This window comes from Nuphar pumila, chromosome 5 (genome assembly GCF_984573655.1).
Source record: "Nuphar pumila chromosome 5, dmNupPumi1.hap1.1, whole genome shotgun sequence".
NCBI lineage: Eukaryota > Viridiplantae > Streptophyta > Magnoliopsida > Nymphaeales > Nymphaeaceae > Nuphar > Nuphar pumila.
In genome coordinates, this window is record NC_143253.1 from 9,074,850 (window position 1) to 9,090,415 (window position 15,566).

At 35.9% G+C, this 15,566-nt stretch overlaps 1 protein-coding gene across 3 annotated transcripts; it reads right to left on the reverse strand.

Moving 5' to 3' along the window:
* Window positions 1–653: 653 nt before the first annotated feature.
* LOC149836691 (integrator complex subunit) lies at window positions 654–14,018 on the reverse strand. Of its 3 annotated transcripts, XM_090007073.1 has the most exons (10): window positions 13,605–14,018; window positions 13,206–13,420; window positions 12,692–13,006; window positions 12,374–12,584; window positions 11,743–11,835; window positions 11,580–11,671; window positions 3,085–3,202; window positions 2,843–2,928; window positions 1,715–1,766; window positions 654–1,575 (listed from the first exon to the last, which is right to left on the reverse strand). In XM_090007073.1, exons 1-10 carry the CDS (start codon window positions 13,977–13,979, stop codon window positions 1,069–1,071), a joined length of 2,064 nt encoding a protein of 687 aa, XP_089863199.1. In that variant the 5' UTR covers window positions 13,980–14,018; the 3' UTR covers window positions 654–1,068. The 3 variants fall into 3 exon arrangements, with proteins under 3 accessions (XP_089863199.1, XP_089863200.1, XP_089863201.1); XM_090007074.1 differs by lacking the exon at window positions 1,715–1,766 and having other exon boundaries at window positions 1,291–1,575; XM_090007075.1 differs by lacking the exons at window positions 654–1,575; window positions 1,715–1,766 and adding an exon at window positions 2,360–2,558.
* Window positions 14,019–15,566: the final 1,548 nt, after the last annotated feature.

The window sequence follows — 15,566 nt, forward strand, 5'->3', positions numbered from 1 at the left end:
CACAAAACCGCTAACCACAAATTTAGATGGTTCAGGCTGAAATCAGGCAGGAAGTCTAGACAAGAGCCCTTGTATCTAATTTCAGACATAGCCAACACCAAAAACCCACTCACAGAGGGGCTGTTTATGATGTTAAAATGAAAATTACTTGTGATTTCCATGGCGGTTGCGAGGTAGGATCATAGTGAGAAACGTTTAAAACAGGAAAACGATAGGCAGACAAATTCTCGTGGACATTTGTTTTACTTTCTGCATTTTATCAGCAAAATATGAATAAAAATAACTATATTAAAAAAATTGCAAGAAAAAAACAAAAAGCAACTCTTCTTCTTATAAAATAACATAAATATCGCGATAAACTCATGATGTTTTCACTCGAACAATAAGATTGTGATATCATGAAACTATCATGATATTTTGGCTATTTAAAACGGTGAACAAAATATGGCATTTTTCATGATATTCTCAAAATACTGCCTATATTTGTCATCATTGGTAGGATCTGTTCAACTTCAGACCTTCAGAGTGAAACTTTTCACAAAATTAATGTACCAGATTGTTAAGGTCCGATCGATCTTACTTTTCTGTCATCAGCGATCCCTTGATTAAGGTATGATCCCTAAAGATTTCAGAAATAGCCACCATATTCAGGCAAAAGAGAAATAGTAAATAATATAAGCATCTTTTCAACATCATGACTTCCAAAAACATAAATAATATGAAATATAATAGTTATGAACTCTACTATTCAATCATAACAAGCATCAACTGTCCTAAAGCCACTGGTTAGTATGTTATGGCAGTTAACGTTCACAGTTTCTGGCCTCTCAGGATCCATAAAAAGAAACACTAGATGCTGGGCTCCACCCGATTATCAGCGTCTCATGCTTTCCATCATGAGCTATCAGGCAAACAGCAACAGTGGTTGTGGTTTCGCCGAGGGTTCCTGGATTTGAGCACTCTCCCAGTCTCAAAGTCTTTTGCATTGATCGCATATCATTTTCAGTGGTTTTAGCATTTGTGAAGGGGTCGTCCGGCCAGAATGGAGGATAGGTTTGTCCATTTCCATCATATGGAATTCAAGACACTGCTGATGGATTCATATATTGTAGTTCTAAGAGTCTCATCATCAGTGCAGACAACAGTCTGGTTTCTGCTGATTTGAATTAAAGCATTTTGGGGTTCATATACATGCATGAGACATGATCCATCAAGACCACTGGCATCTTTCTCAACTCTACAGCATATGCCCTTTTCTTGTAAAGCAGTCACCAAGAGATTGGGATCAACAGTAGACCAGTGCAGAGGCCTGTTGTTAGTTGGCTCGATGGATTTGCCTAAAGATACGATAGAATACCGTCCTTCCTCTATCATGAAGCCGCCCTTCAGCCTAGCTACAGCCATGTTTTCATTCCTTAATCTTCTGGGCTGCAGCTGGTAGGCAAGATCTGAGGCCAAGTCGGCCTCAACATTCTCTCTCGAAATTGGGACCTTAAGAATATTCTGCTCCGAATAATACATAAAAAGAGTGTCCGCACCTTCAGCTGAACTTTGCAATTGTAGACATTCAGGGTACTGCAATTCACAAGCATGCTCTTATTTCCAAATTGATGCTCATAAACAAAGAAATGAACTTAGTTTTAGACTTTTTCTCATTCGGTTTATCTGGTTTAGACAGTTGATAATCTAAGAAAAGAAAGATCAAATATTTTACCAGTACAAGTTTAGGATGCAACTCTGAGAGTAATGGTTGAATCCTCTTTGACCTGACAGCCAGAAAAAAGAACATCTATAGGGTGAACAAGACCAAAAAAACTGAAGCCTCGCAAAATGCAGCAACATTTTTAAGAGGATCTATGTTACATGGGTGCGGGTGCGCAGCACTTTCAAAAAACTTGGGTGTGGGGGTGCGGCAAAAATATAAAAAATTATATATATATATATATATATAGTCCAAAAGTTGGACATAAATGACCCTGGGTGCATTGACTGCACCCAGTGTCAGGTTGACCGCATCGGGTGCGGGTGCGGGTGCGGGTGCGGGTGCGGCACCTAGTTGAAGAGTCCCTTTGACATAGAAGAGGATTTTGTTAGGTCTAACATTTTTCTTGAGAGAAAAAAAAAGAGCATCTGTAAGGTATCAAGGAAGATTTAGCTCCTTGACCGTAAACTTGTGAAGAAGCTTATTACTTAAAGGTCCATTTTGATGCGAGTATTTTCGAGAGCATTAGAAATGAGGAACTGGACCTTCTTATGCTGTCTCCAGTTCAAAATCCAGAGAATGGGGCAATAGGGAGAGTTGATAGGGTATGTCTTTGGTTTTCTCCACTTTCCAGGTCCCTCCTGAGAAGAAGGCAGCTAAGCATTCCCACTGGCCATTATGTGCACTTCACCGACAACTTCTTATTGATAAAGTGAAAATATACAGTATGTTTGCCAGAAGCATTTAAATTCTCCCCCACGTCCCTCAAAGAGAGGGGGGACTGCCTGTTTACCCTTGTTTGAATGGCTTCTCCTAGAACACTCTTTTCCATCTTACTCCTGTGAAACACCTGGATCTAAATGCAGACTCATGTTTTTTTAGCTGATGTAAAAAATAGGCCGAATCTAAATGCTTAAATGTCGAATGAGCATGTTGTGGGATTTCTAAATGCACAGCAGCCACATGTGAAGCCTAACATAAGGCGTGTGACTTACACAGTTCCAAAGCTATGATAAGTAAAAATTTAAATGTTTGTGATCTTCCAAATGCATGCAGAAATTGAATAAATGGACATGGCTTGTCTAAATATAAAAGCCACAAGAGTTATCCTGTGATGACTACTTAAAATTTGAAACTTACTTTATTCCAGAGAGAAAAGAACACTGAAGAACCTTCATTGAAATTGGCTTGTAAGGTAGGAGAGTGATATCAGCATCAACTGTTTTCTGCAGGTCACACATTTATGACACTGAACAAAGTAAGATAGTTCCACCATATGGAACTAGAAATATTCTGCATATTCTGGAACTAGTGTTCTGGATTGCCCCATCTCTGATATGATCCTAGTATTGTCAGAAGCATGAAACTCAGTCTTGACCTACCTCTAGAACAAGCAGACAGTTCTCCTTTTCACGCCAACGGTGAAGTAGGTGAACAACAGGGCCAGTCCGCAGATTCCAGTGAGAGGATAACACTATGCAGGGTTCCTTCCACAAGCGTCTGCATGCGAGTATTATCAAGCTTCAGCATTTCCAACATCTAACCCAAAAACCAAAAGCAATTAACCAACTCAAGCACCATTGTTTTTTAAAATGCTTTTCCTGCAATAAAAGTGATTCTCTGCAGACAATCTACATGCTAGTTAGGCAAAGATTATTGATTGAATAAAGCCAATCTTCAAATTGCTCATAGAAATTTTTTGGTGGTAATCAACAAAAGCAGGATATGAATGTGAACAGTCTGGATTGTTAAGATTAATGTTATATATATATATAATATTATATATTATAAATATATATAATATACATGGGAGTCAAATCAAAGCTAGAATTCTAGCCTTTGAGAGCTCTCTCTCATTCCTTAATGAGAAAGGACTCCCACTCTCTCTTTCACTTCTTCTCTTCTCTCCTCTACTTTTCTCCTCTCCTTTTCTCTATAAAAGGGTGTGGGTGTGTGCCTTGTAAAGTGAGAAAGTGATAGGTAGTATTAGGTATTTTATGTGTGCTTTGAGAGTTATGTAGTGAGGAGCTTATGTAATTTTTTCTTTTGTATCTCTAGTGTCCATTACGACTAGAGTTATTCAATGTAATTTTCCTTTTATATTCCTAATGCCCATTATGAATAGAATTGCTCAAAGGATTTCGTATTCCAGTATGTATCTTTGTCTCTCTACCGTTATATGTAAGGTAGGTAGTTTTTCTAAATGAGTTATACCAATATTACATGTTTTTCTTTTGAAATTAAAATACGTAGAGATTGTTATCTTTTAATATATGAAATATATGTTTTTGAAATATGAATATATAGTGAAAACTATATTTTGGAAAAAAATATGTGATTTCTGAAAATCCTATATGTGTTCATGTTTTGTAAAATATTAAATTTCATATTTAATGTTCCTTAATGTATGTGTATCATGGACTATCTTGAGATTGTTAATATATTGTGATTTGTTTTTAGGTTATTTGTAATTATGAGACCAAGATATTATGCTTCCATTGAGATCTTTTCTATCATCATATGAATGTGTTATTTCATGTATGTGTGAGTGATATGACTCTATCATTATATAACTTATTAAGTAAGATTATTTTCAAATTAATAACTTGTGAAATCTCTTGGTATATGCCTCAAGTAATTTTTATGAGTATTAAGCATGGCTTGTTATCATATACTCGAATGCATATTTTAAAATATTAAATGTGTTTCTCTATTGTGCATTGTATTCTTCGCTTAGTGGATTATTGTGTTTATGTTTCCTCTTGAGCATTGTTAAAACTTATTTTTTCATCTATACTTATCATTTAGTCCTTAATGGCTTCATGTGTTTGTTGGTGATTTATTGATTCAGGTACTTCTGCACTACTCCAACTCCTTGTGGTTACTCTCTTAAGCTTTGATATTTTATATCATGCTTTTTAGAAATTTCATACTTGTAGTATGACATATGTGAGTTTGTGAGCTTGGTGAGCGACTTGAGTGAAAGATGTGTAGCCTTAGATTGGGTGAGGAATAGGGAAACAAGTAAGCAAGGTAGTGGCGGATCCGCAGATCCGCTCAAGCAATCTATCTTGTTTTTAGGTTAGAAAACAAAACAAAGCAAGCCGACGAAGGTATTAGAGTAAATTATGTATTGAACATCTATATGAAAGGTCTTCATGAATCTCTACATATGTCTTCATTGTCTCATAGTAGACTCATGATTTAGATTAAGCTTCTTAAAACTATTATTCTCGTCTCCTTTTATCAGATCTTTGTGCCTTGGTGCATGTGCCTCTTAATTGGCGAATTTATGAAAGGTAATCTAAAAATTTTATCTTCTCCGTGTTGATTGCTTGCTTGTTCAAATTTGTGAAAAATAGTCATCATGTATTGCATATAATTGCATCAATTGGCATACTATTGTGCATATGATTGCACTACAGTCATGCTAAGGGTTTCATCTACCTTTATTGAATTTGATTTGAAACTTGTTCTTTCAAATAGGTTATTTGATATGAACTCACCTGTTTGGAAATTGATTTTCGTAAGTATTTATTGCATTCTTATAACATTGATTTTGACCATCACAGATGCATCATCCATCTTGGCCTTGTTGTTGGATCAAGGTTAGTCGTTGAAGCCTCATGTCATCTTATCGATTTGTATTTCCAAGGATTATGAGCAGTGTTTTAAAACTCGCCGAGTCAACTCGTTGACTCGGCTCGGCTCGGCCCTTCAGCGAGTCAACCTGGCAAGGCAAACTCGGTTTGCCAAAACTCGGGCTTGACTCGGGCGAGTTCTGGGATGTTTGAAATTTGATTTTTTGGGTATTTCAGAATATAAAAAATTTGTTTCTTGCATCAATAGGGAATAATTAATTGGCTTGTATAATTTGATCAGTTGTCTTGAGAATTTCTTCTTTGATTTTGTTATGGATTTTCTCACACATAGTATGTAACCCATACTTTCTCTCAAATATCTTTCTATTTTTCAAATTGCTGAAATGGCTATAATGTTAATTTATTTTTTATGACTGAATAGGATCATGACTTTGAAAAGAACTTGTCTTTAGCCTATGTGACATGGGTGCGGGTGCGGGTGCGGGGATTCGGCACTTCCAAAAAACCCGGGTGCGGGGGTGCGGAAGGGGAAAAATGTAATATATATATATAGATCAAATTTCATATATATCAAGCAGAACGCGGGTCGGGGGTTTCCCCGACGCTGGTCGGGGTTCAGTTTTTTTTGCTGGTGTGTTTGTTTGAAGATTTGTTACCCACGTTCTGCTTGTTGTGTACTTTAGCTCAACGAGACAAAATTGATGAACCGAAAGGATTGGCAATCTGATCGACCCAACCTGCTGCGTTTTGCTGACTGTTATGATTCAATCATGTCTGAAACTCCCTGGTCTTCACGAAAAAAAATATAAGGGAAAGGTTTGACGTGGTTTGTTGGAGAGAGAGTCTTCACGAGGCCTACGGCGCCACTGCCTAGGGTTCTTCAAATTTCATTTTATATACAGTTGCACACAGATGACAGCTAAAAGAAATTTATTGGATTTGACATGTGGAAAAGAGAGGTCTACACAAGGCTACGGCTAGAGCACCCATCTCGTCAGGAGAAAAGTGAATACTAATAGCCACCAAGGCTCTACTCTACCACCACCATTATCATTTATTATGGAGAGAGAAAATCCTTGACGAAAAAGGATTTGGTTGGTTGAAGCATAAAGACTTCAAAAGGCTCTTGAATTTTGGTTTTAATTTTTGAGGAAGATGGATCATCATTTCCAAGTTAACAGTATGTTTTGCAACGGTGTGAATTAATTGTTTGGAGGCGGGAATAGCATGGGATGCCAACAAAGCTCGTCAAATGTTGTGGACACAAGTGCCCCTTTATAAAACAAGAGCAGCAGCAGCGAGCAGCTGTCCAGAAATTTTTTTTTAAAATTCTGCAGCCCATTTCGTTGGGCAAAATTTTTTTTTTAAAAAAAATCCAAACAAAAATGGACCGAAATGACCCTGGGTGCGGTCAACGCACCCAGGATCGGGTTGACCGCACCCGCGTCGAGTCGCATCGACGCGGGTGCGGCACCCTGCTAGCCGAATCCCTGTGACATAGTCTTTAGCTATGTGTTGTTGGAAGTGTACACTACATGAGCAAGTTTCATGTGCTTGTTATGACTGTGATTCTTGAGCCTATAGTAGGGCTGAATTTCTCTTACAAAGCACATTGGATATCCTTCATAGTTTCATCTCAAAAACTATAAGCCTCGACCCCTCATTCTGAGGTTCAATATTGTCTTTTATTAGATGATTTCCTTGTGAGTCTATTCTACATAATCAGATACTGTGGCCAATTTTTTCTAGCAGTCATCCTAGTGCAGCTTAAAAGTGTAATTCTATATTGTACATGATTACTTTTGATATGTGGGCATGTTTCATAAAGCACAAGTCCAATATTTTCTGAGCCAGGATCAAACTCTGATTTTGAAATGGATTGGGCCTACAAAAGGTAGAACCTGGTGAACTGGCCATTACAACATTTATGAGTTGGTCAGGTTTCATCAACTTCAGTACAGAGTCTACAGACCAAGCATGGACCATTTTAAAAAGTCGCAACTACAGACATATTTTGCTTAACATGAGCCCCCGTATATGAGTTTATCATCTCTTGTTTACTGAAAAACATGGTTTGAGACAAATTATATATTATTTTCTTTTAAAATCAAAAGTTAACAAAACTCGGTCCGAGTCACCGAGTTGACCCGCCGAGTCACGAGTGAATAAAGAACGAGTCGAGTCCCGAGTCACGGGTTTTAAAACCTTGATTATGAGTGATGTGTTGTCACTTGTCTTGGGTCTGATTGATAGTTGATTGGTCTCTGAATCCATATATGCTTTTGTTGATTCAGAGATATTTGTTGGGGTGAGTTGTGTACACCTCGTTTTACGCCAATTCAGATTGTCAACTTATGATTTAGCTCTAACTGACAATTGTTTGAACTTTGATCTCTAAATTTGAATGTGTTGTATCGCTCATTTGTTGCATGACCATTGTTATTATGAGTGATTATAACTATGTTTAACTGTAATGGATATCTATTTTGAAACCATGGTATTTCGAAAGATTGTTAAAATTGATATTTTTATTGATAGCATTAGTGTATTTTCATTACAAGTTTTCTTACCTTGAGTGTCTCCTCCTTTTTATGCCTTTTATCTAAGTGTCATTATATATAGACAAGAGATATTTGTTCACACGTTCATGCGTATTTTTAGCCCATTGTTGGCATTGAGATTATACTCTTGATCTAGTCATTGATACACTTATTTTTTTAGTGTCATTACATGTAGACAAGAGATGTTTATCCATACCTTTGTATGTGATTTTAGCTCATCGTTGACTCTGTGATTATGCTCTTGTTCTAGTTGTTGATATACTTGTTTTGAGTATCATTATATGTAGGCAAAAAATGTTTATTAACACCACGTCTTTAGCCCTTTAGTGATATTATGTTTGTTCTCTTGTTCTAGTCGTTGATACACTTGACTTTTGAGGATTAGAGATCTAGTAAGGCGATTGCTTGTGATTGTCAAACTTGTGTTTTAATTTGCAAAATTCATCCATTATGATGTATGAGATTTTTAAAATCTCTTCGTAATTTTTCTAAACTCATTTGCTCTTTTATGAGAAATGGTTGTTGTAATATTTTTATGCATTTTGCATTGCATATGCTTTACTTGCATGAGTTCCCTGATCAATTGTCTTGCATAATTTGCATAAGGTTATGTTTTTTCAAGCATATATTCGCTAAACAAATATTTTTTTTTTTTTGCTTATATTGCCCTTTGTTGGCTCTTTGTATTATCCCATAGTGGACTTGTGTGTATGCACTTTTCTACTTGTATTATGACTGTGTTGTCCACGCTTAGACTTGTATTGCTTTTGCACTTTGTTTTTGTAATTCTGCATATTTCATTACATGTTTTTCTAAGCATTTCATTAGTGAAATCTCTTGTGTATGCCCATAATGGCTATTGTATTTATTTGACACTTGGTATTATCTTTTGAAAAATTAATATTTCTTTAACACTAACTGTCTTGTGATTTTAACTCTTTTGTTAGTTCTTTCTTTAATAATCATGTCTTTTATGTAATAAATATACGTGTATTCACTTTAAATAATGCATGTTCTCATGAATGATTAAAGTGATAAAAAAGTTTATCATATGATTTGTTCACGTTAAATGATGTTAAATTAACTTTATATAATGTATGTGTTTGACCATCCTCTCTCCATAACATATAACTAAAAACTTTTTCAAAATCTTTTATGATACATATATGCTGTCACCTAGCTACGGGTACGAAGGGTACGACACGATAATTCCAAAAAATGTGGGTACGAGGACACAGCTAAATATATACTAAAAATATATATATTATAGATCTAAAATGTATATTATATATAAAATATATATTATATATTAAAAATGTAATATATAATATAATATAATATAAGACACAACAAATGTCGTGTCCAGGTACCAGTACCCGTATCGACACGGGTATGGCACCCTAAGTGTTGTGTCGCAGTAACATAGCATACATGTATGTATAGTTGGCTTATTGTGTGAGCTTTTTTTTTTCAGGTTATGAAGCTTTGATGATATTGAAAATCTTAGAGATCGACTTAGAGCATATATTTGAAGATCAAGAGCACCCTTCAATGAAACAACGAATGGAAATACTTGTTGACATCAAATGTAATGGGTTCTTAACTTGTATTTGCAAACTTTCAGTGAGACACTCTAAGTTTGAAGGGAAGTGTTAAGATTAATATAATATAAGTATATATATTGTTGAATATATATATATATATATTATCTATATATTATAATAATATATATAATATATAATAATATATTATATATTATAAATATATAATATATATGGGAGTCAAGTCAAAGCTAGTTTAACTTGCTCCCAACGGTTAGAACTCTAGCCATTGGGAGCTCTCTCTCATTCTTTAATAAGAGAGGACTTCCCCTCTCTCTTTCACTTCTCTTCTCTCCTCTCCTTTTCTCTATAAAAGGGTGTGGGTGTGTGCCTTGTAAAATGAGAGAGTGATGAGTAGTATTAGGTATTTTATGTGTGTTTTGAGAGTTATGTAGTAAGGAACTTATGTAATTTTTTCTTTTATATCTCTAGCGTCCATTATGACTAGAGTTATTCAATGTAATTTTCCTTTTGTATTCTTAATGTTCATTATAAATAGAATTGTTTCTTGGAAATCATTATAGAGTGTGTTGGGATCTGTGCCATTTCATGACATGGATGACACTTTTATAATGCCCAGGAAAACCTACTGCTTAACTAAGACATTTCCTCAATTAGACATTTTACACTACATATATTATTAGTAAAGCATTTGGCATGTCGTATATTATTAGTAAATCTATCGTCCTTGATTTTTAGAAAAACAAACATGGGAAAACTATAATCAAAGGCATCAAACAGACTATACTTTAGGAACATGATAAACCTGAAAACCCTATCTTTTACTTGGGAGCTTGACATGCTTGAACAGGCATATCATGCCAAAAGAAAAGAAGCACAGATCAAGAATTTGGCTGGCTACGCAGAGCACAGTGTGGCCATAGTAGCCAAATTCCTCTACCTGGGTCATGCTGTACTCCAAAGTCCATGCAATAGCAAATTAGGAGCTATTCACATTCCCATCTCACTCCATACAAGATTGAGACACCCTTCCATGGATTTCTCACTTGTAACAAGTAGACAAGTACTCCTAATCTAACTCAGTGACTAGACAGACTTGTTTTCAAGGTAACAGTTATATGCAAAATTGGCATAATATCATACCACATCTACCTAAATGAAAAGTATGGTATTCTTCATCTTGTAAATGCAATGCATATAAATTTCAGAATAAATATTAGAAACTAACAGGTAAATACAACATGCCGATATTCAACATGAGAACAAAACATAGATGAGCTATTGGAAGGTCTCCTGCATGAATATACAGCAGCAATATCACAAACATGTAGGTACGTTCAGACACGTGTAGCTACTAGATAGTATGCTACCATCAATCCTACCATCCATATGTGTGTATATCTGTGTGTGTGCACACATGCACTTATGCATGTATGCATGTATCTACTACATATGTAAATGAAACAGATACTTTCAGCCAGGCTATAAAAAGATAAATTGTTTTAAGATGTGACCATCACGGCAGATCTAGTGCATCCAGATGAAGTGATTGCAACTGTACAAAATAAAAATAGAATCCACTGGTGAATTCAAAAAATATTATTATATCTTAAAATTTTAGCCTTTCTTTACATTAAAAGTTACTAAAATCTATTATTATTTTTCTATCTATCTATCTATCTATCTATATATATATATATATATATATATATATATATATATATATATATATATATATATAATGTCATTCCTGAGGTTTACAGAAAATTATGTAATATGCTGAGAAATTGCCTTGCCAAGAGCTTAGTGAGAGCTACATTATAGAGATGTAAAGGTTTTGGTTGTTTCACATGCGGGCCTTGATTCACTAGACTTAGAAAAATCACACTAGAAGCTCATAAACCCAGTAAGGAGGTCATCAGTGACAGAAAATGGAAAATTTCATAACCACAGTACAAACACTTTAGATGAATGAGTACATGTTACTTAGGGAATTAATTTGCTAGGAAATATTAATTCAATCTATATTTAAAATATCTTTATACTTCAGGCATTACATCAAGTTACTCTAATTGCAGAATGACTGAATGAGTGCCTATAATACAAAATAATGTGAACTCAACATTAATAGAGGAAATGGAATATTTCTCACGGAAATTCTGGTGAATGAACTGAAGTAAGTAAGTGAATCTTCTTCTCTTTTATGAGCTCCACATGACCAAACAATGGCTCACCGTTATATAGCTGAAAAATAAACAATAATATAACCATATATTTGCAGATTAAAGAAACAGATTAAGACTTAAACAGCTTGCCTTCTGCTGGCGCTCACTGCAAAGCCATTCTGGGATAATATTTGTGAATGCCATTGTCTCTTCTGCCATCGGTGAGACTACAAAGAGTGGAACCTGTATGTGGAAGAAGCAAGATCACATTAAATAAAACATCATCTCGGTGGATTCAATGAGCAAGTATGAATCTAACTCCTATTCAATGAGCAAGTATGAATCTAACTCCTATTCAATGAGCAAGTATGCATCTAACTCCTCGATAGAGATTTGACAAGACAAATCCTTCACACTTGAATTCTCTGAGAAATGGAGCAATAAAGTAAGCATCATATGCATAAAAAAGTCTGCGTTGACAAGGTTACTTAGACAACTATTACCTTCTTATTTGGTGCAGAATTAAAGGAAGATAAAAGATTCCATTGCAAAAATATGTAAAACACATGAAAAACTAAGGCCACATAGACAAAAGAGTTTATTGTGTAAAAAATATAGATCGAGTAGAAGCCAACCAAAAGAACTTTCTAAAACCAACACCCAAAGAGGACGCGGGTAAGATTTTTTAAATCTAAGCCCAATAGAAAGATGAAAAAGTTCATAAATTATATTAACAAACTCATTTCCTAAACAATGTTAAATATTTGACTAGAATTAATACCTTTATATTTGAAGACTCCAAAAATAGCCACATGTGCTCAATAAGCTGAAGTAGGACACCTACTCGACCAATTGATATTAATACAGAGCCTCCTGCTTGAAGTGATGCAATGGCACATGAGCACATGAATGAAAGCTTAGCCATTTCTTCTGATCCCTCATCTTTGTCAAATAAAGAGTCAAGATAGTCATCACCGCTGGTACACTCATCCCTGAAACATACGAGCAGAGTACAGAACCATACAGCAAATAGACTTGAAAGCAGAAAAAACAGAGAATATTTTAAACTTTTTTATTTGAATATGCCAATAGTCAGTACCTGGGGTTTGAAACATTAGAAGCATCCACACCATTTGCAACATCATTTGTGCACCATAAGGATGAGAGATCAGAAAACAAAATCACGTCATTCCCTCGAAGAGAACGACAATCAAAATCCATGGCATGACCAGATCCAAAAATAGATCCACATATGTATGCAAAGTTTCTATTGGGTCCTCTAATACTCCAATTTGAAGCACCAATCTCTAACCCTGAGCTCAATGGCTTTACAATTAATGTCTCATTGAAGCAAGCTTCCTCAGCATATTTGAGTGCGCTTACTTTTCGAACGCAATCTTTAATGTCTTCTGCACTGACAAATCCAAACTTATTCTATATGAAGAAGAAAATTCTCATGGAAGTTATAGCATTACAGGAAATCCACTTTCCTTTTTGTACTCCTTCAAAAGAAAAACATAGAGCCACTTCTAAAAAGAAATGGCCTAAAAAAAATCAAAGGCATAATAAAAAATAATGGCTAAATCATGGAATGGACAAATCAGATACTCTACCTATATAAAGGATGCCAATTTGCCAAATCTGCAAAATTTTTTCCCATCACAATATCTCTTAATGGTGTTGGCATCTTTTCAAGTTCCTCTAAACTCATCCACCGAGGCAAACGACAATCTGATGGACCAAAACACTGACTAAACTCTTCATGCATCTGAACAAGCTCATCCATCATCAACTGACCAAGTTTCAATGTGGGATCCGTAGCATATATCTAAACACGCTCAATAACATGAAATCAGATGACAAAGTACCCAATTTTAATATGAAAGCATAATCTTCGAAAAGAAAAAAATAGGAAATACATTACTCCATCCAGTTTAAAATCATAAAGTAACCAACAGTGCAGAAATACAGAAATAATTTGAAAATAAGAAGAACGAAAAGCAACAGTTAACCTTAGCATTGAACTTCTTATCACGAGTAAGAAATGGTAAACCAAGCATTCCAGAAGGAGTTGATATCAACACAATGTCGATCATAGAAACATCCCAAAGATGCAAAGCAACCGTCTTGTACCAAGGTTCAGCCCTGATCAAATCACCAGCATCAAGCGCTCCGCTACTTCGATCGACCTCTTTTGGACGAATTCCTCCTAATCCCATCCTTCTCCTCTTCAAATCCCCACCACCCAATTCATCCAATTTACAGTTTAACGATTTTCTACATGGGCTTGCGCGAACTGGAATGGTGGGAACCGGAGAAAAGACTCTCATAGCAGACAGATCAAGGGGGCATTCCAATAAGATTTGGAGGCCACAAACATGAACCATATGACACGGCGGGAAATGAAAACTGTGGCCCTCGCTCAAGCACGTCTGAAATCAAAACCCCATTAAAGAATAAGCCAAGAAAATCGAAAGCAGGAAAACCCCAAAACTGAAACCCAAAGAGTATTCCTAAAACTAACAAGAAATAGGGGCTCTACTGTTTGTGGGGCATGGTAGTTTTTTTTTCCTACAAGCAAGAAATAAAAGGGAGGCAATATGAAACACCCATCAACCAGAATCAGCAAAGCTCCCTAAAATTACCAAGAAAAAGGAGTCCTATGATTGTGGGTATCTTGGTTTTTGCCATACAAACGATAGACGAGACTTCTGCTTTTCTTATGAAGGATGGAACAAAAAGATCAAACGAAATAGAAAGATTGCAGATGGGTAAGGTGAATACTTACAAATTTCATGATTACTTCTTGATCAATATAGACCACGAAACATAGAAGCTTACAGAGAAGAGAAGAGAGGCTCTTTGGCGCCTCAGTGGCGTCAAATGAGGGAAAGGAAGTAGTAAGGAAGACGGAGAAGGCTTGCCCTTTCATATCATTGGCGGGATGGCGGCACGTGGGACGTCGCTCGTGAGAATAGCCAGGGCTCAAGAGTCGTGTGTGAGAGCAGATCAGGTAAAACGCTTTTTTACAAACTTATCGTAAAAAGTTAATACAGGAAGTGGACGAATTTTTTTTTTGGGATGACGAGATGGTTTTAATTAATGGGTCTATACTCTAAATAGTAAACCCGAGTTAGTCCCCTAATGGTTAGGTCCTAATTAGGAGTGTCGACCGCCGGGTTTGGTTTGGACCCGAGTGAGACCAAACCCATCTGATTTTAGATTCTGGTACCAAGTTTGCATCCAGGTCCATCTGACCCACTATAAGAGAAGCCATACCCTGATCCTATAAGAATTACATGAACTAGACCCGGACCAAACTCGGTAAATACTATTTTTTTATCCTTTTTACATTGAAAAATTACAGGTCTTAGTCTGAACTTGGTTCTGGCCTAGGTCTGGTATGAAATTTCACAAACCATACCTGGCTCTATGTATTAATCGGGCCCTAACCCGCATTCTAATCAAACCTTTTTATCTCAAAACCCTCATCCTATAGGGCTTTTGTACGTGTGGAGTCTTGGTCGAACCCGACCCATTGACACCCCTAGGCCTAACCCAGGGGCAGAATCAAGGAGGGGTGGGTGGGGTGGGCTGGGCAGGGCGGGCCACCCCACCCCCTTCAAGGATTTAAAAAAAAAGTTTCTTATATGAGGGCTGGATTCATATATGGGTCGAGCACCCCCCAACCCCCCCAATAAAAATAAAAACTACCTATTTTTAAAAGATAATGTTTTTTTATGAGAATTATGCACTTTTTGTCGAATTTATGTTGAACCCTTTTATAAAGTTTATGAATGCATTTTAATGCGCATTTTAAATGTTATAAAAATATTTATATTATTGTGTGTTTTCTTGTTGGCCCTTTAGTGATTTTTGTCATTGTGCTCATGTTTTGCTTGTTTTTTTTTTGCCTCAGGTGTTTAAGACTTGAGTATTTTTTTTAATACACTTATTGCACTTAATGATTTGTG